A 22,610-nucleotide genomic window follows, 5' to 3' on the forward strand; every position below is an offset into this window, starting at 1 on the left:
ATTTCTAAAACATGATGTTTTTTCATTATTTGTTTTGCTTTTTTAATTGCTGTGATCTTTCTGATGGTTGTTGAGTGATTTGAACTTCAGAAGGTGGAAGTGAACAAGAAATAAAAAATAAATCAAATACTCTAGAAATTTGGGGCACTGCTTATAAAATATACTTGACGCCAATCTTAACATTACAAAAAAAGTCATTAAGAATCGTTACAGGAAGTAAATAAAAAGACGCATCAGGAAGACTATTCAGTCATTTGAAAATGCTAACATTTACTGACTTAGTTTTTGTCGTTTTATTTCAAACAAAAAGGTGATTACAACATTCTCTAATTTATGTACAAAGCACACATGACATAGTTACCAATCACTTTACAGGTTAAATTCAATAGCAGAAAAGTCATATTAACTTAAAAGGACATGAAATAGTTAGAAAAACCAAGATTGAGAACAAAGGCATTGGAGAGATCTGTTTCAGTATAGGGACCTAACTAAAAGGAGCCCTGAGGTGTTTGTTTTATCCCCGGCTGATGGGTGCTGGTGCGTTCACCGTCTCCTGGATCACTGACTACCTGCCAGACAGGCCACAGTTTGTCCGACTGGGCGGCGTCCTGTCTGACGTGGTGCTGAGTGGTGTGGGGGCCCCACAGGGCACTGTGCTCTCCCCATTTCTGTTCACCTTATACACCCCAGATTTTCAGCACAACTCAGAGTCATGTCACCTACAGAAATTCTCTGACTCTGTGGTTGTGGGGTGTATAAGCGGTGGACGGGAGGAGGAGTACAGGGGTCTGGTGGACGGATTTGTGAAGTGGGCTGGAGGGAATCACCTGCTGCTCAATGTGGACAAGACCAGGGAGATGGTGATCGACTTCCGGAGGAAAAGGACAGTCTTACAACCCCTCTGCATCCTGGGCAAGGATGTGGAAGCGGTCGAGGAGTATAAATATCTGGGTGTGACTATTGACAGCAGACTGAGCTGGAGGAGCCACAGCACCGCTGTGTACAAGAAGGCCTGCAGCAGACTCTACTTCCTAAGGAAGCTGAGGTCCTTTAATGTGTGCAGCAAGATGCTGGGGATCTTCTACCAGTCTGTGGGGGCCAGCACCTTGTTCTCCTCCGTGGTCTGCTGGGGAAGCAGCACTGTGGTCAGTGACACCAACAGACTGAACAGCTGATCAGGAAGGCGGGTTCTGTCATTGGCTGCAAACAGGAAACTTTTGAAGCAGTGATGGAGAGGAGGTCACTAAACAAGATCTTATCCATCATTGACAACCCAGAGCATCCTCTCCACCCTGTTCTGGATAAACAGAGGAGCTCCTTCTCTAGAAGGCTCAGACAGCTCCGCTCCAAAACTGCCCGGTACCAGAAATCCTTCCTGCCCAATACTATAACCCTGTTCAATAACTCACAATGCAGAAGATAACCTTTGCACATTTTTTGTCTCTTTTTCTTTATTTTGCACATTTCTTTTGCACATCTCTTTACCTGCACTGTTTTGTAAATAGCTCTTTAAATTATACCACATTTTCCTTGTTCTTGTTTTTTTTTTAATTTATATTATTCTAAGTCTTTTTTCCTGTCAGTTGTTATGGTAACGAACAAATTTCCCACTTGTGGGATCAATAAAGTAGTTCTGATTCTGATTCTAATTTAACAGGAGTTGGGCTAAAAACACAAAGGCTTGGCGCTTCGTCCTCCGTCCAACAGGGGGCGCACACGCCGTCTTGGGGGACCGGATCCGAGCGAAGAAGCAGATCTTTGTGTGGCGGCAGCGTGCGACGCAGCTCCGACGTAGAGCTGTGCATTAAAGTCTAACTGAGGAAGTTTCTTCTGTCGAAATGGTCAAGCTTTCTGCTGAGCTCATCGAGCAAGCGGCCCAGTATACCAACCCGGTTCGGGACAGGGAGCTGGATCTTCGGGGTAAGTTGAACCGAATCGGTCCGTGTTCGTGTTGTTAGCTGGGCTTAACTTACTGCCGCAAAAGTTCGTCTTTTGATGATGGTAAATTTCCTCTAACGCGGTTTTTAGGACAGACTTCGTCTTAAGCCCGCCTTTTCTGCTGCCAGTCACCTGGATCAGGTGTGTTAGGAGCGTCAACACAGCTGGTTGGAAAACATGTTGGACACGGGCCCTCGAGACGAGAGTCGAGGCCTGCAAGTTCTAGTGGGACTGTCTAGTTTCCTGGATTTAAAGCGATTCGGACACCATGCTCATTCCTTTTTATTCATTAACGGCAAATATGACGTCACTGACTTCACGAAGTCAACTCTTCTTTTCCTCCCAGCGTTTCCCTTCAGAGTCTCCCAGCCAATCAGCTTCCTCCGTCTGTCTCCTGCATCTTCTACCAGCAGCTACCTTCATGTCCTCCTTCATCCAGAATCCTCCTCTCTGGTCTTCCTCTGGACTCAGCATCCTTCAGTCTCTCCTCTGGACATGTCCCAACCATCTCCAGAACCCTCTGTCCTCATTCCTGATCCATCCTGGTCCCTCCCAGAGAGAACCTCATCTTCATCTCTGCTTCCTGTCTTCCTCAGTGTCTCTAAGAAACAACATGGCTGCTCTCCCCACACTTTTCTACACCCATTCCAACCTGCCTGCACTCTTCTTTTCCACTCTCTCTGTTTCTCTGGACTGCTGAGCCTCGACCCTTCAGATCCTCCTTCATCTCTTCTTCCTGTAACCTCACTCTTCCTCTTGGGTTCCTCTCATTCACTCATTCATTCACTCACTCGTCACCTGCCCCTAACCTTTATTCCTCTTCTCACCTATTTCACAAAGTTAAAACCGAATCAATAGAAGCATTTCACAAAGACTTATAAAAATAAGTGTGAAACAACTGAAAATATGTCTTATTGTAGGTTCTTCATAGTAGCCTCCTTTTGCTTTGATTACTGCTTTGCACACTCTTGGCATGTCCCAGACATGATCCGTTTAGTTTGTATGTTTATCCCCACATCACCATCTGTTCTTCCTCCTGACTTCATCCACAAATGTTACAGAGAAGTGTGAAATATCGTCCAGGATGAACTGTTTGTTTATTTATTTGGTTTGTGAGCCAATCCAGACAACATCGGACACAAAGCAGCAAAATCTGACGGTGAACTGCTGGATGCTCACACTGGGGGCGTTGTCAACTTCTCTATAGTTTTTCTGATTTTTGCTATAATTTATTCTGAATTTTCTTTAATATTTTTAGGACTACAACAGTTGTAGTCCTAAAGCAAGGCATGGGTGGGGAACCCATGGCTCGCAAGCCATATCTGGCTCTTCTGATGGTCACATCTCGCAGACAAATCCTTAATTATACTTTTTTTTTTCATTAGACCAGTCCTTCTCGGGCGCGATGCGATGCCAGGGGGGCGCCCAGTAGTAGCGGTGCTTGGAGAGAAAAAATCTGCGCCACCATCTGTTTACTATTATCTGTTATATCACAGAGTTTGTAGCAACCTGACACCTGCGAATTGCCGTCCCTGCGGGCTCTGGCAGCAAGGTGAATCGCGCACTGGTTGTCAAAACTTAGAACACGCTGTCCGTCACATACCACACATTGCAGCATGTGAGTATTGCTGTACTGACAATGTTTGGCTCTACGTCTGAATGTGAGCAGTCTGTCTCACGTCTAAAGAACGTTCAGACCTACGATCACGTTTAACAGATGAAAGTCTCAACGCCTGCAGGAAGCTGAAACTCACCACGTATCAACCAGACTAGACCATCAGCAGAACCACCACGCAGCACCAGAATCACATTAATGCTAAGAACTACTCATCATTTTATTAGCAACAGCATAACAATGTTATTGAAAAGAATCCACACATTTATTGTTCTTTAAAAGTGTTGAATTTGCATAAAATGTACACATTCACTTGTATTTTTAGTTTTAAACATATTGTAGTGCAGCGGTTCTCAACCATTTACACTATCTGAACTGCATCAGATTAATATGAAACGTATATAGATTATATTGTATTTCTATACAAATGTCTAAATATGTCAATTGTGTAAATTCAAAACTTGATTGAGTCGATTCTGGAAATTATTGGAGATCCCCAGCCTTAATTACTGGTTTTGTTCTGGTTCACAGGCTACAAAATCCCAGTTCTGGAGAACCTCGGAGCCACTCTGGACCAGTTTGACACCATTGACTTTTCAGATAATGAAGTAAGGAAACTGGACGGCTTTCCTTTGCTGAAGCGGCTGAAAACTCTTTTGATGAACAACAACAGAATCTGGTGAGTTTTTTCCCCAACCTGCTTTTTAGATATTTTTGTCTTTTCACCCGGTCAGTGTTCCTCCTGCTTAACATCTTAAATGTACAAATCCCCTAATACCACTTTAACAAGGCCTCACATTCAAAGTTGTAGGTATACCCTATATTGTGGTTCACCTTTCATGATCTCACTGTTTTCCTGAATCTTTTTTTCCAGCACTACTTCGTCTCCTTTTTTTTGTTTCGTTTTAAAGTCCCACTCCAATCCTCTTGATATATTTTCAGAGAATTCCCAGTGGTTTTTTTCATTACGATTATGATGTGTTTTAGCCAAAATCAAGAAACCTGTCGCTTAATAGGACATAGTTTCTGCAGAGCGGCAGGAGTTCCTTACAAATTTACCTCTAAGTTGTGGTGTGGACTGCTGTTGTGCAGTAAGCCCACCCTCATTTCCCATCACTTGTTTGCTTACACTCTCTCCCGCTAGCTTACAGCCCCTCATAACTCCAACCTAACATTAGCAGTTTAACCAAAGTGACGATCAATATCAGAGCTGTCCAGCCGTACAGTTACGAACAGGAAATTGAGGCTATAATTCCCACAGACTCACCAAAATTGGACCATGGTAGATGGAAAAACGTTGTCTGGTCTGATGAGTCTCCATTTCTGGTGCCACATTCGGATGGTGGGGTCAGAATCTGGCATGGACAACATCAAAGCATGGATACATCCTGCCTTCAGAGTGGTGGTGTTTTTGGCACATTTTGAGCCTCTTAGAATCAATAGAGCACGGTTCCAACGCCACAGCCTACCCGAGTATTGTTGCTGATCATGTCCATCCCTTTGGGGTTAGAGTTAGAGATGCAGCCAGATGCCCATGCCTGAAGCACTGGAAACTGCCATAAAAAAGGCTTCTGGCCTTGAGCAGCCGCCTAAAGAGGTACACAAGAGATAATGAAGCCAGACGGATAAACAGCGTGTTTGCAACTCAACCTGTGAACGTGTACGTTCAGTGGCAGCGTCAGAACAGGGGAGCAGACCCACCAAGGCTGGAAACTGAACAGTACTGGAAAAGTTTATGGGAGAAAGAGGCAGCACATAACAGCGATGCCCAGTAGCTGGTCTCTCTGAGAAAAGAACATAGCAACCTCCCTGAATTAAATTAAATAAAAACATTCTAAGAAAACAAGAACAAACGTACTAGAGGGGCGCAGATTGACAGAAATTGCCCCTCATTCTAAATCTGTCTCCAGTTTTAATTTTGATATGACTTATACCAAAAACAGCCTGAAGATGCGATCATGTTTCGGATTCTTGCCATTATCTCATTGACTAACTTTGGAAGTCTTGGTAATTTCACCTCGCCTTGAATTTAGGATCAGGAGTCCAAAGAAAGGAAACATTTCCTCAAGCATTAAATGAATCTATTTTAGTTTCTTAACTGAATAATTTTCTCTAAGGATGTTGTATAGAGAACCATGAGCCTTTATCTGTGGGTTTATTGATTGCAATGGGAGAGGAGGTGGAGCCAGACGTCCTGTGTGCAGCCCTGTCTCATGTTCTGGTGATGGATGTTGTTAACTTTCTGATGTGTTGGTGCAGTCGTTTAGGAGACAACCTGGAGCAGTGTCTGCCTGGTCTGAGGGAGCTGGTTCTGACCAACAACAACATCCAGGAGTTGGTGAGTGCCCCCAGCCCCACGCCGCTCTGGGAACGCGCTACAACTAAGTTTCAGGGGTTGAAAATGACCAACCTCCCAGTCAGCTTCTGTGTAGTCAGTCTGCCCCCTCTCTATTGTCCACTGCAGGGCGACCTGGACCCTCTGGCCTCAGTGAAGACCCTAACTCTGCTCAGGTACGTGCAGAGCTCACCTGCTATTTGTGCCCTTCTTCTGGCCTGCCTGACCCTCCGTCATTTTACAGCCTGTTAAGGAACCCAGTCACAAACAAGAAGCATTACCGGCTCTACGTCATCAGCAAACTGCCACACATCCGTGTTCTGGACTTTCAGAAGGTCAAGCTAAAGGTAGGATGTGAATGACCTTAAAAATAGGTAATCAACGATAATAAATATTTGAGTTTTGCTTCAGGAACGACAGGAGGCCGAGAAGTTATTCAAAGGAAAACGGGGCGCCCAGTTGGCCAAAGACATCGCCAAGCGAACTAAAACGTAAGATCCATCTGTTGGTATGTACGTCTGTTTACAGCTTATCCGATGTTTTCAAACGTGCTGGAGGTGCAAGGACCGTTAGTTTGTCCATCAGGCTGGAACATGGCTGAATGCCTATAGTCTGAGGAGCGCCGTTCAGTCCAGCAGTTGTTCAGTCCGGCATGCTGATTCCCGACAAACTGGTTCCCGACTAGAGATCCATTGAGATAGTCTTTGCTGCGCAGATGCTGATGACCAATATTTGCAGCTGATATTCATTCACATGTTAAGACTTTTTTATTCACGTGTTACAAGACGCTTTTGTTTACACGTTAAATGACGTTTACGTTAACATATTAAAATGTTTGTGTTAACGCATTAAAAGACACAGACGGTTGTTTTTGCAGTCCAGCTGATAGGTGGTTTATCTTCTGTGTTCTTTACTGCCCCTGCAAATTGCGAAACTTTTCCTTTGCTCCGCCTAGTGGTGAAATTGCACGTTTTAGTTATTTCTTTCAAAACAAAAAACTAGCCACAGAAATGGGCTAGAAATATGCTTTTTTGATGAACATCCTTATAGAATTTTTCCTCTTCACAACTGTCTGGACTAAACATCAGGGGGGACCGTGTGCCGACACCGCTGGGTTAGACTCCAATGCTCAGGATCACAAAACTAATCATCTATAAACTGAAGTTTAACATTCTACAGATGGAAATGACGTGAAACGAATACAGTAACCCCCCTGTATTCGCGGGGGTTACATTCCTCACCCCCCGCGAATAACGAAAATCTGCAAATAATTGACGCTGTTTTAAAACTCCCAGAGCCTCAGAACCTTTTTCTGCCGTTTGGGTTCATTTCCAGAAGCTGGAGATGATGCAGGGCGTTTGGATTTCATCTTAAACACGTAAACAATACTTTACAGTAAAGTACAGACTAAATTGTTTTTCAAAATTCGCGGAATGAGCGCTGTTCTGCGCCTCACGCTTGTGACGTGACGTCATCTGCGGCCACCTGCGAATGGGCGGGGCGCGAATATTAAACCGCGAATGGGCGGGGGATTACTGTACTGGATTTTCTCCCAGGTGTGATGCTCCAGTCTTGGAAGCTGGCATAGCTCTGCCTGGTTTCTTTCTTATTGGGTGTCTTTGCGTTCAGGTTCATTCCTGGAGTTGCCCAGCAGCAGGAGAAGAAGAGGTCTGGACCGTCTCAGGCAGAGGTGGAAGCCATCAAGGTAATTCTGTCATGCAGGCAGTAGACCAGCTTTTCAGCCCTGCTCCTCCAAATCCTCCAGGACCTCCCCTGTCGCCGGTGTTTTCACATTCTGATTGTTTCAGCACGCCATCAGCAACGCCTCGTCGCTGGCTGAGGTGGAGAGGCTGAGGGGCATGCTCCTGGCGGGGCAGATTCCGGGCCGAGAGGACAGACAAGGTCAGAGCTAATGCGGGCGCACATGTACCCGTGTATGTGTAACCATCAACATGTGAACCTCATCCACTGGTGAGGATGTGGTTGACTTTGGTTTGGAGCGTCTGACCTGCTACAGCAGAGACAATGTTTGATCAAACCCTAGAAAAGTGCAGATGTTTGTCATGATTAAAGACAATGTGCTGGGACCGGTCCGATTCAGTTTTCATCTACAGTCACTGTACTTTGACTTTAAATTAAGGTGATTCTGGAAACCATCACCAAACCCAAGAAATTAGGAGTTTCCTGTAGCTTTATCTTGCTTTCTATTTGAACGGAGTTCCTTGAGCTTCCCCTCAAACTCATATGCTCCTTTCTATACTGCTCAAAAAATAAAAGGAACTCCTAAACAGCTCAGTGGTACTTCTGTGTAACCAACTGTCCAATCAGGAAGCAACACTGACGATCAATTTCACACGTTTTTGTTCAAGTGGAATAGACAACAGTAAGAAATAATAGGGTATCACCAAGACGACTCAAATAAAGGAGTGGTTCTGCAACAGGTGACAAAAGACTACCAGTTGCAGGCTGGTTTGGCAGTGGGTTGGTTTGGTGGTTTGGTTTGGGGTCATGTCTTTGGAGGGCCGCACAGCTCTCCATGTGCTCACCAGAGGTAGCCTGACTGCCGTTGGGTATCCAGATGAGATCTTCAGACCCCTTGAGAGACCAGATGCTGGTGTGATTGGCCCTGGGTTCTTCCTAATGCAGACAATGCTGGACCTCATGTGGCTGGATGGTGTCAGGAGTTGCTGCTAGATGAGGTCCTGATGTAATGGACCGGCCCGGCCCGGTCCCCAGACCTGAATGCAACTGATAAGATCTGGGACGTCCTCTCGGTCTTTCCAACGCCTGGTTGCACCACAGGAGTCGGTGGATGCTTTGGTCCAAGTGTGTGGGGGCATTACCCAGGCATTGCAGGGACGCCATTTGACATAGAGGCCACGCCCACTACCGAGCCTCATTCTGACTCAAATATCATTACATCCAAGTCAGATCAGCCTGTTGTGAGTTTTTCACTTTGAGTATGATTCCACATCCAGACCTCCATAGGCAAAAAAAAAAAAATTAATTTTATTTCATTTACTGTAAGAATTTCTGTGTGGTTTTGTTGTCACCACATGCAACTATATAAAGAGGAAAGCATTTAAGGAAAATCTTAAATTCAATTTGGTGTACGATGGAGTGTTGTATTTTTTTGAGCATTGTATTTTCAATTTTCGTTTACATCCGTCAGACGTGGATTTAATTTTGGACTTATTCAATAACAGGTCTGCCCGAGGTGGAGGAAGAAGAGGATGAAGAGGAAACCACTGAAGCTGGGGAGACGCACATGGAAGAAGGTTATGAAGGGAATGACCAGGAAGAGAAGGACATGGAAGAAGATCCACACGAAAACGGCTCCTAAAATTTGTTATATTCTTTTGTAGAACAAATCATTCTTTTTTTCTTTTTTTTTTATGTTAGTTTTAATAAACATTTCATGTATTTCTGAGAGTTGAGCTCGTTTCATTTTTAATTCTGTTTACTTTCAATGGTTCTGCTGTTCATCCATTAAATTCTGGGAGATCAATGAAACCAATAAGATTTATCCAACCAAAGCAGGATTTCAGTTTGTCTGAAAAGTAGGTGAAAAGGCTGCAGACTGTTTCATTGGTCCAGCAGCTTCTCATGTGGAACATCTGGAATCTTTAGCTGATCTAAATTAATTAAATTAATTTTTAATTATCTAATATAAATGTCATTTGTGATGTCCTTTATTGATTTTATATTATATAGATTATTTCTGAATGTCGTGTTGCTGCCACAGAAATGAAATTTCCCCATTGTGGGATTAATAAAGTCATCTATCTTAAAGATCATCTGCAAAAACTAAATGTATCCAATGATTGCTAGCATTTTCTACAAGATTAATTAAAAATACCACTCATTCTAAAAAGATTTAGACTCGGTTGGCTTAGTTTAGCAGGTACGTTTATGCAAAGCAACTAACAAATGAGGAACAAGACGAGCAGAAAACTAGACCATGATGGCTGTCCTTTCTGTGCTTTAGAAGTTGGAAAATAACTGTTTTCAGCCTTTTTCTTGTTGGTTGCATATTGGACTGCTGTACTTCAGAGAACAGCAGGTCATGCCAAGTGGAACGATCACATTGGAAAAGTTTGTGTTATGATCTTTTGCTGTGTTGTACAGGAACCACCAGATGTTGCTCATAGAGCAGAGCATGCCTGCAGGGGTACGGACTTGGTGATGTGTTCAGGTACAGAGGAGATAAAGAGTTCAAGACTCCAACCAAAAGTCAAGCCTTTAAATCTGATGCTGGCAGGTATCAGAAACCAGTGCAAATAAAAAAGGAGTGATGCAAGTTCTTATTGGCTGGTTAAAGACCGCATGCAGCTGCATTTTGGATCAAATGCAGAGACTGGTAACCCTGTAAAAAAAAACATCATGGTAATCAAGCTGAGAAATCACTGCTGCTGCACAATAAAGTTGAGTGGCATAAACTGTAAGATAAGGTGATCTTCCTGTTGCAGGATGATGCTGCACAGCTGCAGGCAATCCCCCTTACTGGTTCTTTTTCACCATCAATGGGTTGTTGAAAACAAATATTAGGTTAGTGATTGAATAGCAAAAGAGTCTGATCACTGAAACCATAAGCACATAAAATAGGTGAGTTTGTCCAGAAGCCAGGTCTTTCTTTAACACAGACTCAACGGGGAAGCGATCTGAGGTAAAGTTCATGCTAATGTAGCAGGACAGACAATGCTGCACAGCTGCAGGCAATCCCCCTAACTACCTGGGAGCAGGATAAAAATGGGTTGTCCCAGCACTTGTATGTGTGGTGCTAAAACCCCGTCCATTTCCTGGTGGCTAACCCTCTGCTTTTTTTTTTTTTTTTTTTAGTATTTTTATTGACTTTTAAGCATAGTTTTTAACAAACAAACATTGCTCAGCACAACATTGGTCCACAATCGTGTACATTTCTGCAGAAGTGTTTTCCAAATTAAAGTTCCTTTTTATACCAAGGCAAATAAAAATAGATAAGACAAGTAGCAATAAAAAAAATAAATAAAAAAAGTAAAATAAAGTCAGTCCACAATCACGTTGTTTAGTATTGAAGCAATAGTGAGACTGGTAAAGCAAAGATAGGGGGTCCACGTTTTTATGAAATCACTTTTAGTTGAGTGGAGCAGACAGGTCATCGTCCCTATAACCCAGCTGCAAAGAAACCGGATTCAGGACCAGGGCTGTCCCTAATATTTTTTCCATGCCCTCCAAAATGTCTCTCCAGTATGATAGGATTTTAGGGCAGAACCAGATACAGTGAGAATAAGTTCCCAGTGAGGATTTACTTTTTAAACACATAGGTGACATTTGAGGGTTCATCTGATGTCTTCTGTTTGGAGAGATTTGCAATCTGTGAATAATTTTATATTGTAAGAGCCTGGCATTATTACAAACAGATATTCGTTTTGTCTGGTTCCAAATAGCATTCCATGTATCATCATCAATAATCACACCCAGATCGGTCTGCCATTTCTCTACTGCTTCTAGTACAGTCAATGAATTGGTCTGATTTAGAAGATTATAAAAGTAAGTAAAAAGGTGATTTTAACAAAGACCTACTCTAGTTTTGAGGCAAGCGTCTTTAAACTAGACCCTGCTCTCTCAATGTTTTGTGCTGTTATATACAGGCCGCCAAAATACAACAAGGACTTCATTGATTTCGTTGTGTTCTTGGCTGGAATAATGCCAAAATATGACAGAATTTTGATATTTGGGGATTTTAATATTCATGTCTGTGTGACCAAGGCACCGTCAGTGCAGAGTGGAACCACCAAAACAACAATGGTTGAGACAATAAAAGCTTATAAAAATTTAATTTAATGAACAAGTTTAAAATCTAAAATTGTAGTTTTACTCTGATTAACTGGACACATAAAATACAAAAAAAAAGAGATGCAGAGATAAAAACCGGAAGGCCGAGCCGACCGCCCGCGCAGGAGGGGAGGGAAAGAGAGAGGCCGTGGACTTAGCCAGTAAGGGGCAGCGCACCTCACTCCAATCCGTGCTGAAAACAACTAAAACAAACCCACACAAGATAAGAAAAAAACATGCCAAAGAAACTTCCACTACACACTAAATGGGGAATAAACAAATACAGTGAGGGAACTGGAGTGAGGAAGACGCTGCCACCAGGGGCCCCCCCTCACCGACACCACACGCACCGGCGCCCGACTCAGACCTACAAAACAATAAGATAAAACAGAGTTAACCACACAATACATACATCACTCTAAAAAGCACATTAAAATGTATAAAAAGGGTGGGTACAGAACACGCAGTGGCTCATGACATCTGCAACACGTCCAGCCGCTTACAGCATCTAGTTAAAAAGAGTAGGATATGAGTAAAATGTGATCTACGTCCCCCCAACAAGAGGAGCTTCAGCCATACATACCACCACGCAAAGAGGCAGCCACTGTCTGTCCATTCACTCCCTGTTTCTTATATAGGGACAGACACAGCTGTACCAAATCCCCAATCAGCAGGCCTACACCTGTCACAGGCAGACCTGCCGGTTACATTCTTCCCCCGTTTTTTTTTGTTGGCGTCCCGACAACTCACTGCCACGAGCGAAACAACCCTTCAAGCATACTGCTGGACACCTGAACCCGAGACCCTGCAGCCCCCCCTAACCTAGTCCCAACACCCACTGGTAGATGATGGGGGTTTGTATGCTGTCCAGCCGTTTGGCGAGTAGTCCTTCGTAATACAGGAGGGTCGACTGTGTTCGGACAGGCAGCAGGAGCAGCCTCCATTGTAGGTACGGCCGGGACCCCAGTTCGTTTTTGTCCTGATGAAGGTCTTGAAATCCAGAAGCCATTCTCTTCAACGTCAGGGCTCCTTGCTCTAGAACTGGGTCTATCTGGCAAAACGGGTGGTTCCAAAGGTATAGGCTTAATCATGCAACGATTTACTTGCCGTACCTTTTCAGGCTGATCCTGTGGGGCAACTGTATAGACGGCCCCTCCAGGCTCAGGATGTCTTGTGACCACAAACACTTCAGGAGCCCACTTGTCCTGGATCTTGTTGCGCCCTCTGTGTGAGAAGTCCCTCAGGTACACCCTCTGTCCAGCTGGCAACACCTCCTCTGTAACATTTTTGTCTGCCCTTTCCTTCCTCCCCGCAGCAGCTAGGCGCATTCGTTCTCTGGCACCTACTATAGCCACTTGTAGCCTTCTCTTGTGTTCACTGACCCAATGACGGGCCTCGCCGGCAACAGGCTCCTCAATGCGACCCAGAAGAAAGTCAACAGGCAACTGAGGTTCACGACCAAACATGAGAAGGAATGGAGAGTGTCCTGTCGACTGGTGTGGAGTGGTGTTATAACTAAACAACACTTGGGGCAAATACTCGGGCCAGCGGTGCTTTTGGTCAACTGGGATGGTTCGCAGCAGATCATGAAGCGTGCGATTAAACCGCTCACATTGGCCATTTCGTTGAGGATGGTAGGGTGTTGTGCGGGACTTCTCAACGCCATACAACTCACAAAGCTGGTATATGATGTTATTTTCAAAGCAGCGGCCCTGATCCGAGTGAAGCCGTGTAGGGACCCCAAACTTGTAAAACCACTCCTTGATGAGGATGTCTGCCACAGTAGAAGCCCTCTGGTCTCGGGTTGGCACAACCTGTGTAAACTTGGAAAAGACATCGGTCATAACTAGTACTTGCTCTCTCCCATCCCTCGCTGGCTCCAACATGGAAAAGTCAATAGCCAGAATTTCATTCGGCCTAGAAGCCAAGAGATGACCCAAAGGTGCTCGTACCTGGGGTCGGGTGATTTTGGCCAGACAACACCGTTCACACTTCAGGCACCAATCCCGAATAATGGCACCCATACGTGGCCAGTAACACCTTTGCTGGATCAACTCCAGAGTACGTTCAATGCCTTGATGGCCATGGTGGGTATGCAATTGCTGAAACACCTCTTCCTGTAGGCTCTCTGGCAGTACTAGCTGGAGGACTGGCTCACCCCCGTCTGGTCGCTTGTAGGTATGATGCAACAGTCCATCTTTAATGCTAAGCCGACCCCACTGGCGAAGCAGTCTCTGTGCCCCGACCTCCAGTGCTTGCTTCTCCAGCCGGCCAGGCATTCGCTGCTGCCCAACCAGGTGCATAATCGGTGCAATGGTTGCATCTGCCTGCTGCAAAACCACCAGATCATCTGTAGTCCGTTGCGGTACCGTGGAAACACTGGACTGAGTGGCTGAAATGGGAGCACATTCCACCTCTTGAAGTCCTTCTGGTAACACAGACCCTGGACAAACTGGCGTCATGATGGTACAGGCCTTGGTTTGAGGTTGTCGAGAAAGAGCATCTGCATTTTGATTGGTGCGGCCAGAGCGGTATCTCACTGAATAATCAAACACAGCCAGCTCTGCTACCCAACGCTGCTCTGTAGCTCCCAGCTTTGCTGTCTGCAAATGACTAAGGGGATTATTGTCAGTCCACACTACACACTTATGGCCCACCAAATAGTCCCGGAACTTCTGCGTCATGGCCCACTTCATTGCCAGGAACTCAAGTTTCATAGAGCTGTAGTTCTTCTCTGCTTGGTGAAGACTACGACTGGCGTAGGCTATGGGCCTGATTTTGCCCTCCTGCTCTTGAGACAGCACTGCGCCCAGACCCTCGTGACTTGCATCCACTTCTAAAATGAAAGGCAGATCAAAGTTAGCATATGCCAAAACAGGTGAGGAGATTAGTTTTTCTTTCAGTCTTTGGAAAGCACCCTCACACTGGTGGGTCCATGCTTCATTCAAGGACTCCCTCCGCTGACGACGCCTCTTCCCGGACAACTCAGCAATAGCCCGATGAAGAGGGGTAGCCAACTGGGCAAAGCCTTCCACAAAGCGCCTATAATAGCTTGCAAATCCCAAGAATGTTCTTAATTCAGATACAGTCTGGGGAGGGGCCCATTCGGCGACAGCCGCAATCTTCTTTGGATCAGTTGCCACACCAGCTGCAGACACAACATGACCCAGGTAGTCCACCTGCTGTTTAAGGAAAAGACACTTTTACAGCTTAATTTTCAGGGACTCCTTTTCAAAACGGCTGAGGACCAGCTCCAATCTAGTCAGGTGCTCATCAACAGTGGAGGAAAAGACAATCACATCGTCCAAGTACAGTAACAGAGTGTGACAGTTCTGGTCCCCAAACATCCTTTCCATAAGCCGCTGGAAAGTACTGGGGGCATTACATAAGCCAAAAGGCATCCTCTGAAACTCAAACAGGCCGAAGGGTGTACAGAAAGCAGTCTTCATCTTATCCTTCTCCGTTACTGCCACCTGATGGTAGCCACTGGCCAAGTCAAGTGTTGAAAACCATCTGGCACCTGATAGGGCGTCCAGTGATTCCTCGATCCTTGGTAAAGGGAAAGCATCCTTCCTTGTCTTGCTGTTCAAAAGTCTGTAGTCGACACACAACCTCAAAGTCCCATCCTTCTTCCGAACCAGGACTATTGGGGAGGCGAAGGGGCTACAGCTCTCCCGTATGACCTGACTGTCCAGCAGTTTGCGTACATGAGCCCTAACCTCATCATAATCAGACGGTGGGATTCGCCTATGTCGCTGCCTCACAGGGGTCTCATCAAGCAGAGGTATGTCATGGGTTATCAAATTGCTACAACCTAGGTCAAACTCTGAGGTGGCAAAAGCACCCTCGTGGCATAACAACAATGCTCTCACCTTCTGCTGATCCAAGTCCGATAATGCCGATAGGTCAACCGACTGGACCTGTTTTTGGACAGTGTTCATCTCCACAGTTGTATGAGACGCAACCATAGCAGTCGATCTACTGCTTTGTTTTACAAATGAAACGCCATCTGGGAAACTGACCACATCTGCCTGGCTGAGTAGGCCAATCGGCTGGTGGGGTCGGAGGGTTATGTCCAGCTTCCCTACATTCACAATAGGGATATAAACTGTGCCCTCCTGACCAACGACCATGGCTGGAGATAACAAAAGGTTCTCAGGAAGGGTGTAGCCATCTTCCAAGGGCTCAATTAGTGCAGCACCTGTTAACTGTGTGAACTGGGAGCAACATGTGGCTGCAACCCATTTAACAGTGCCTCCTGGTATGATAACCGAGCGCTTGCCTCTAACCCGGGCCATCCCTTTCTTCAACACCTGAGCTTTAGACGTCATCTGATGGTGGCACTGTAATGCCTGTTGCCAGTCCTGGGGCGTCTGCTGTACTTCAGGGAGAGCAAAGAGATCAGGCCCATGTTGATTAAACAGCTGCTGGTAACACTCTTTAATAACATTCATCCCCAACACACCCACAACATCTGAAGACCTATTAGGTCGTGCAAGGTCTTTAACAACCAAGACACCCCGCTGTGCCATAAGCTGACCAAAAACAACAACGTCTAGTTCAACATAGCCGAGGTATGGGATTTCCAACCCATTTGCAGCCGTTAACGCGAGCCAATTGCAAGGTCTAATAACCTGCTGCAAAGATTGATTAAAGAAGCTTTCAGATATGGTGGTTACCATCGAGCCTGTGTCAAGGAGAAGGTTAGCGACCACCCCTCCTAATTTAACAGCTACTGTAGGGCATTGTGCCACAAGGTTGGATGTGCCTGAGGTCACGAATGGACCCAGACCCTGGGAGCCAGCACTCTCTCCACCTGATGTTTGGCCCCTCACATCAGATGGTGGACGTTTCCCGCCTCCTGAGCTGCCACAGAAAGTGAGGCTCCTGGCTGGGTTGGGACACGTTCATTCTCACACTCACGAGCATAGTGACCGGGTTTTTGACAACGCCGACACACCACACTGGACCGCGTACGGCTAGTTGGGGGTTGAGAGGCCGCCTGTAGAGCCAGAAAACCCTGTGTCAGTTTATCCAGCTGCTCTTGCTGTTTTTCTAACAGCTTCCGCAAGGCTGACACCTCTGTGTTTGTAGGGGCGGGGGCTCTAGCATTCAAATATTGCACTGAAGAAAAAGAAGGGACTGAATAAACTCGCCCCCGTGGCTCCCCACAGCGCCCCTCCTGTTCCCAACGAATAGCCTCTGCTCTGATTTCCAACAATGAGCTTCTTGGGTCCTGTCTCACCAACCGTTTCAGTTCCCGGCGTAGGTTGGGATCTAACACATTCTCCACGAACTGGTCTCGAAGCAACCTAGAGGAATCCAACGTCCGCCCCTGTGAACACCGTTCAACCTTCTCCATAATGCAGCACAAAGCATGGGAAAACTCCTGCAGTGATTCACCCTCCTGCTGCTGCCTGGAAAAAAATATTTGTTGCAATGAAATGTATGACTTTGAACACCCATACATATCCTGTAGTATTTCCAATATTTTCTCTGGGTCCTCCCTGTCAGCTCGTGGCCTATATCTAATTTCATCCCTGGCTTCACCTTCCAGATGATCATAAATAAAATAGGCCTGGTCGACAGGATGCAACCGTCTGGTTCGTAATGTTGCCCTCATCTCCTCCACCCAATCCTCGACCAGAACCCCAGTCCTTCCCTGGAAATGTGGGCATTTTCGCTCCCTCGGGATATATACCAGCCTTTCCAAAGGCTCGTTACCACCACCACAAGCGCTACCAGAAGCCCCTTCATCTTGTGAGCGGCCAACCCGAGCACACAGATTATCCAAGGGTCGTGGTGCTTCCTCATCAGCCATTTGTGGAGGATGGGGGTCTCCCAACCAGTGGATGTTGAACCCAGGCAGTGGTGACCACAGGAATGGGGGGGTCCGAAGGAGCACACTGCGTGTTCTACCCAAAAAAAAAGAAATCAGCCCAATTTGGTTACCACAACTGCACCAACGGAAATCAGATCCTGCCGACAACGCCAGAAATGTGACCAAGGCACCGTCAGTGCAGAGTGGAACCACCAAAACAACAATGGTTGAGACAATAAAAGCTTATAAAAATTTAATTTAATGAACAAGTTTAAAATCTAAAATTGTAGTTTTACTCTGATTAACTGGACACATAAAATACAAAAAAAAGAGATGCAGAGATAAAAACCGGAAGGCCGAGCCGACCGCCCGCGCAGGAGGGGAGGGAAAGAGAGAGGCCGTGGACTTAGCCAGTAAGGGGCAGCGCACCTCACTCCAATCCGTGCTGAAAACAACTAAAACAAACCCACACAAGATAAGAAAAAAACATGCCAAAGAAACTTCCACTACACACTAAATGGGGAATAAACAAATACAGTGAGGGAACTGGAGTGAGGAAGACGCTGCCACCAGGGGCCCCCCCTCACCGACACCACACGCACCGGCGCCCGACTCAGACCTACAAAACAATAAGATAAAACAGAGTTAACCACACAATACATACATCACTCTAAAAGCACATTAAAATGTATAAAAAGGGTGGGTACAGAACACACAGTGGCTCATGACATCTGCAACACGTCCAGCCGCTTACAGCATCTAGTTAAAAAGAGTAGGATATGAGTAAAATGTGATCTACGTCCCCCCAACAAGAGGAGCTTCAGCCATACATACCACCACGCAAAGAGGCAGCCACTGTCTGTCCACTCACTCCCTGTTTCTTATATAGGGACAGACACAGCTGTACCAAATCCCCAATCAGCAGGCCTACACCTGTCACAGGCAGACCTGCCGGTTACATCTGCTGTCCTGATAAAGCACTGGCCAGAGACTTTTTGAATCTTATCAACTCTTTTAATCTTGTTCAACTTGTGTCTGCCCCTACGCAAGAACATGGTCACACACTTGACTTAATTTTAACCCATGGCTTAACAACTTTTGACCTTGAAATCTGTGATGCTGTGTTTTCTGACCACATGCCTGTTTTGTTTAATGTGCAGCTGCCATGTCACACAGTTAAACCTCCAGCCCCTGTTTTATGCAGTCGCACTATTAGCTCCCATACGGCCGCTCAATTCTCTGCAGCTTTTAACTCTACCATCATTTTACCAGAACATCAGAGCTGCAATTCAGATGTTGAGAACATGTCATCCTGCTTGTATTCAACCTGTCAAACTGTTTTAGACAGTGTAGCTCCGCTAAAAACAAGGCTCTGCAGGTTGAGGTCTGAGCCCTGGTTAGATGAGACCACTCGTGCCGTCAGGAGAGCCGAGCGGAAGTGGAAGAAAGACCGGCTGCAAGTTTCCTTCCAGTTGTTGAGAGGCAGCTTGCGATCTTATCAAAAGGCCATGAAGGCTGCTAAAACTAAACATTTTTCAGACATTATTGCAAGCAACCAGCACAATCCCCGGGTTTTGTTTAAAACCATTAACTCTGTTTTAAATGTTCCACAACCGGTCTCTCTTGAGAACTCAACTAAGGTTTGTGAGATGTTTGTGACCTTTTTTATTGATAAAATCAAGAACATTAGGACCCTAATTGGCCCCCCTTCTTTCAGTCACTCCATCTCCACCTCATGTTCTACTGTTCTCCACCGGTTTGAGCCTGTCAGTCTGTCTTACTTGGAAAAATTAATTAGTCAGATGAAGCCATCAGGATCTCCCAATGATCCAGTTCCACCTCGTCTTTTTAAAGAAGTGTTTCCCACTCTGGCTCCTCATGTTCTCAGTTTAATTAACGGCAGTTTAATTCACGGGAGTGTGCCCTCGTGCTTCAAACATGCAGTAGTAACACCACTTATTAAAAATCCTGGCCTGGACTCCTCCATTTTGTCAAACTTTAGACTAACTTCTAAGCTCCCCTTCCTTTCGAAGGTTTTGGAGAAAATTCTGTACTGCCAGTTAACAACGTTTTTAAAGGAGAACAGCATTCTTGAGGTGTTTCAGTCAGGATTTAAACCCCGTCACAGTACCGAGTCTGCGCTATTGAGGGTTTCAAATGACATTTTTCTAGCATCGGATGCCGGTCACCATGTTGTTTTGGTTCTGCTCGATCTTGCAGCTGCATTCGACACAGTTGACCACCAAATCCTTTTGTCTCGCCTGGAAAGCTGGGTGGGTCTTCGAGGTAGTGCTTTAGAATGGCTCAGATCGTACTTAAATGAGAGGAGCTTCTGTGTCCGTCTTGGACGTGCAGAATCCCGTAGAGCAACTTTCACATGTGGCGTACCTCAGGGCTCTGTTCTGGGGCCTCTTCTTTTTTCATTGTACCTGCTTCCACTTGGGTCTATTCTCCGCAAACACAGGATTTCATTCCACCTCTATGCTGACGACAGTCAGATTTACATACTGTTAAAACAGGAAGAAGCATATTCTGCTCACCAGTTATTAGAATGTCTTGATAACATTAAGACATGGATGTCATGTAACTTCTTGCACTTAAACCAGGAAAAAACAGAGGTTCTGCTATTTGGTCCAAGTGACGTCTCTAAGGCACATGTCGACTTAGGCGTTTTAAATGATCACCTGAAACAGACAGCAACAAGTCTAGGTGTGAAACTGGATAGCAATTTAACTTTTAATGCTCATATCAACTCAGTGGTGAAATCCAGTATTTTTTCACCTGAGACAACTGGCCAAGGTTAAACCTCTCCTCTCTCGCCATGACTTTGAGATTTTAATCCATGCTTTTATTTCAACACGTTTGGACTACTGTAATGCTCTCTATGTTGGGCTTTCCCAGAAATTACTTGCTCGTTTGCAGTTAGTCCAAAATGCAGCTGCCCGTCTTCTAACTGGTACACGGAAACAAGAACATATCACTCCCATTTTAGCATCTCTTCATTGGCTCCCAGTTCGCTTACGCATTGATTTTAAAATTCTCCTATTTGTTTTTAAAAGTCTCCATGGACTTGTGGTCCCGAGGGAGTTTATTTTTCTATTGGCAGATGCACACAAAAGAAGGCAGGAGACGGAGGTAACAAAATTAAAATGATTTTATTACAAAACGTTAAAACCAATTAAAAATGGACCCGTTAAAAGACATGCACATCAAATTCAGTATGCTGAGGACCAGAAGACTTAAGGGAGGTGGAGGCTCCCAGAGAACAAAGATAAAATTTCACCCCACTCACGTGATGCAGACCACACACACACTGTGAACCCTTCACCCAAGGACACGTCACTCCAAACTGGGGGGATAGCCTCCACCTAGAACTCAGGGCTGGCACCTGAGTCCTCAGCACTGAGGGAGGGGGGGTAAACAAAGGTGGATTACACAATAAAATGCACAATTAAAACACAGTTCTAAAAGAATTGTATAAAAATGCTAAAAACGAAATAAAAAAGACACTCTCGTGAGAGTGAGTCCGCCCCTAGGGTGCTGCTCAATGGACGGAGCGCGGCCGAGCTTTTATTCTTGTTGGTGGTGGAGGAGGATTCAGGCGTGATGCCCCGTTTAGTCCTCCATCGCTCAGGCTCAGAGGCAGCTGAGGAGCACCTGGGCCCGGCAGAACCCTGGTCAGGAGTCCGCAGGGATTCTGATCACGAGCGGTGACAGTCCCTTAGAATAATTCTAAAATTCAATATATAAACAGCAGCAGCTGTTCAGCAGGTGGGAGCGTCAGAAAGTCCCGGCGCTGCAAGAACAACAAACATTACCAAAATAAAACAAACAGCTTAAGGCAAGCGCAGGACTTGACCCTCGCCGGCTTACCAGACAGACTGTTCGTCACCTGGGAGGCGCACTCAATTGCAGAGGCTGTATTTTTCTCAATATCCGTGCCTGCAGGTCTCATCCGGAGCTGAAAGAGCGTGTCAGTAAGAGGCAGCGAACAAACTCCTGTCATTAGCCACCGCTACTTTACCTGTGAGGCTAACCGGAGGTGTGCAAACAGGAAGTGGGCGGTTCCAATGGCCAAATGCTGCCCCTGGCCGAGTGAAGGCTTCTTTGCCTTTTATAGCGCCCCATGAGGCCACTGCTAGTAATCATCTGCCCTACAGCACCTGAGCCAATTAATCCTGCCACAATCCTCCCCCACAAAATGCATCGTCGACCCGACGATGATTCACCAAAGTAAACTACAGCCATGGTCTAAACGCAACAGCAGATGATATGCTTACTGAGGAGTAGCTTTGCTCCTCCCCTACGGCCCGAGGAAGCCGGTGGGGGTTGGAGTGTTGTTCAGCAGTGGGCCGTGACGTCCGGCGCACTGGTACGCTACTCCTATCCCGGTCAGCTTGTAAAGTGACTCCGGAAGCAGAGGGTACAGCAGCTGCCGCGGAATCAGCCTCAGAGAAGACTGGTGCCACCTGTCCAAGATGCAGTTCAGGTTGGTTGTCCTCTACCGCCCCACTAGTGCGGTCCTCCCTTAGAACAAACCAGTCCCCGTTCTCTATTGGGTCCTCTTGGGAGAAAGAACAACTTTGTGGGGGTTGGCTCGGAGGGCGAACAGCCAACTCTTTGTCTGGTCCTCGCCTGACCACGGCCTTCAGTAAGGAACGATGGACTTGCCGGGGTCTACAGGGGCCATCCCTGGGGGAAATGGTAAGTAAGTAAGTAAGTAATCTTTATTTATATAGCACTTCTCACAGAGAACGACTCACAAAGTGCTTCACAAAGTAAAAACAATATAAAATCAGTAGCGATACCCAATAAAACGCACACAGGCATAGAAATAAACAAACAGGCAAAAGTGAACACAAGTAAAAGTCAGCTAAAAGCTTTCCTAAATAAAAAGGTCTTAACTTGAGCTTTAAAACACTCGACTGAGTCAATCTGGCGCAGAGACAGGGGGAGGTCATTCCAAAGTCGGGGAGCAACTGCCTGAAAGGTGAGGTCTCCTCTTGTTTTAAAATGAGTTTTTGGAACACATAAAAGATTTTTTTCAGTGGACCTATAAGAACGTGCAGGAGTGTAGGGAGTTAAAA

The 22,610-nt window shown here is 45.7% G+C and overlaps 1 protein-coding gene and 1 long non-coding RNA gene across 2 annotated transcripts; one reads left to right on the plus strand and one right to left on the minus strand.

Moving 5' to 3' along the window:
* Positions 1-1,710: 1,710 nt before the first annotated feature.
* Positions 1,711-9,320, plus strand: snrpa1 (small nuclear ribonucleoprotein polypeptide A'). The gene is made up of 9 exons (XM_078944872.1): positions 1,711-1,920; positions 4,085-4,232; positions 5,813-5,891; positions 6,018-6,064; positions 6,133-6,235; positions 6,300-6,379; positions 7,518-7,593; positions 7,697-7,790; positions 9,095-9,320. Exons 1-9 carry the CDS (start codon positions 1,839-1,841, stop codon positions 9,229-9,231), a joined length of 846 nt encoding a protein of 281 aa, XP_078800998.1. The 5' UTR covers positions 1,711-1,838; the 3' UTR covers positions 9,232-9,320.
* On the minus strand, positions 4,783-5,347 carry LOC144991092 (uncharacterized). Its single transcript, XR_013654996.1, has 3 exons — positions 5,255-5,347; positions 5,023-5,142; positions 4,783-4,908 (listed from the first exon to the last, which is right to left on the minus strand). It is a non-coding gene; the product is annotated as an uncharacterized LOC144991092 (long non-coding RNA).
* Positions 9,321-22,610: the final 13,290 nt, after the last annotated feature.

Source organism: Oryzias latipes, chromosome 3 (assembly GCF_053564925.1).
Source record: "Oryzias latipes strain Hd-rR chromosome 3, Olatipes_Hd-rR_3.1".
Lineage (NCBI taxonomy): Eukaryota > Metazoa > Chordata > Actinopteri > Beloniformes > Adrianichthyidae > Oryzias > Oryzias latipes.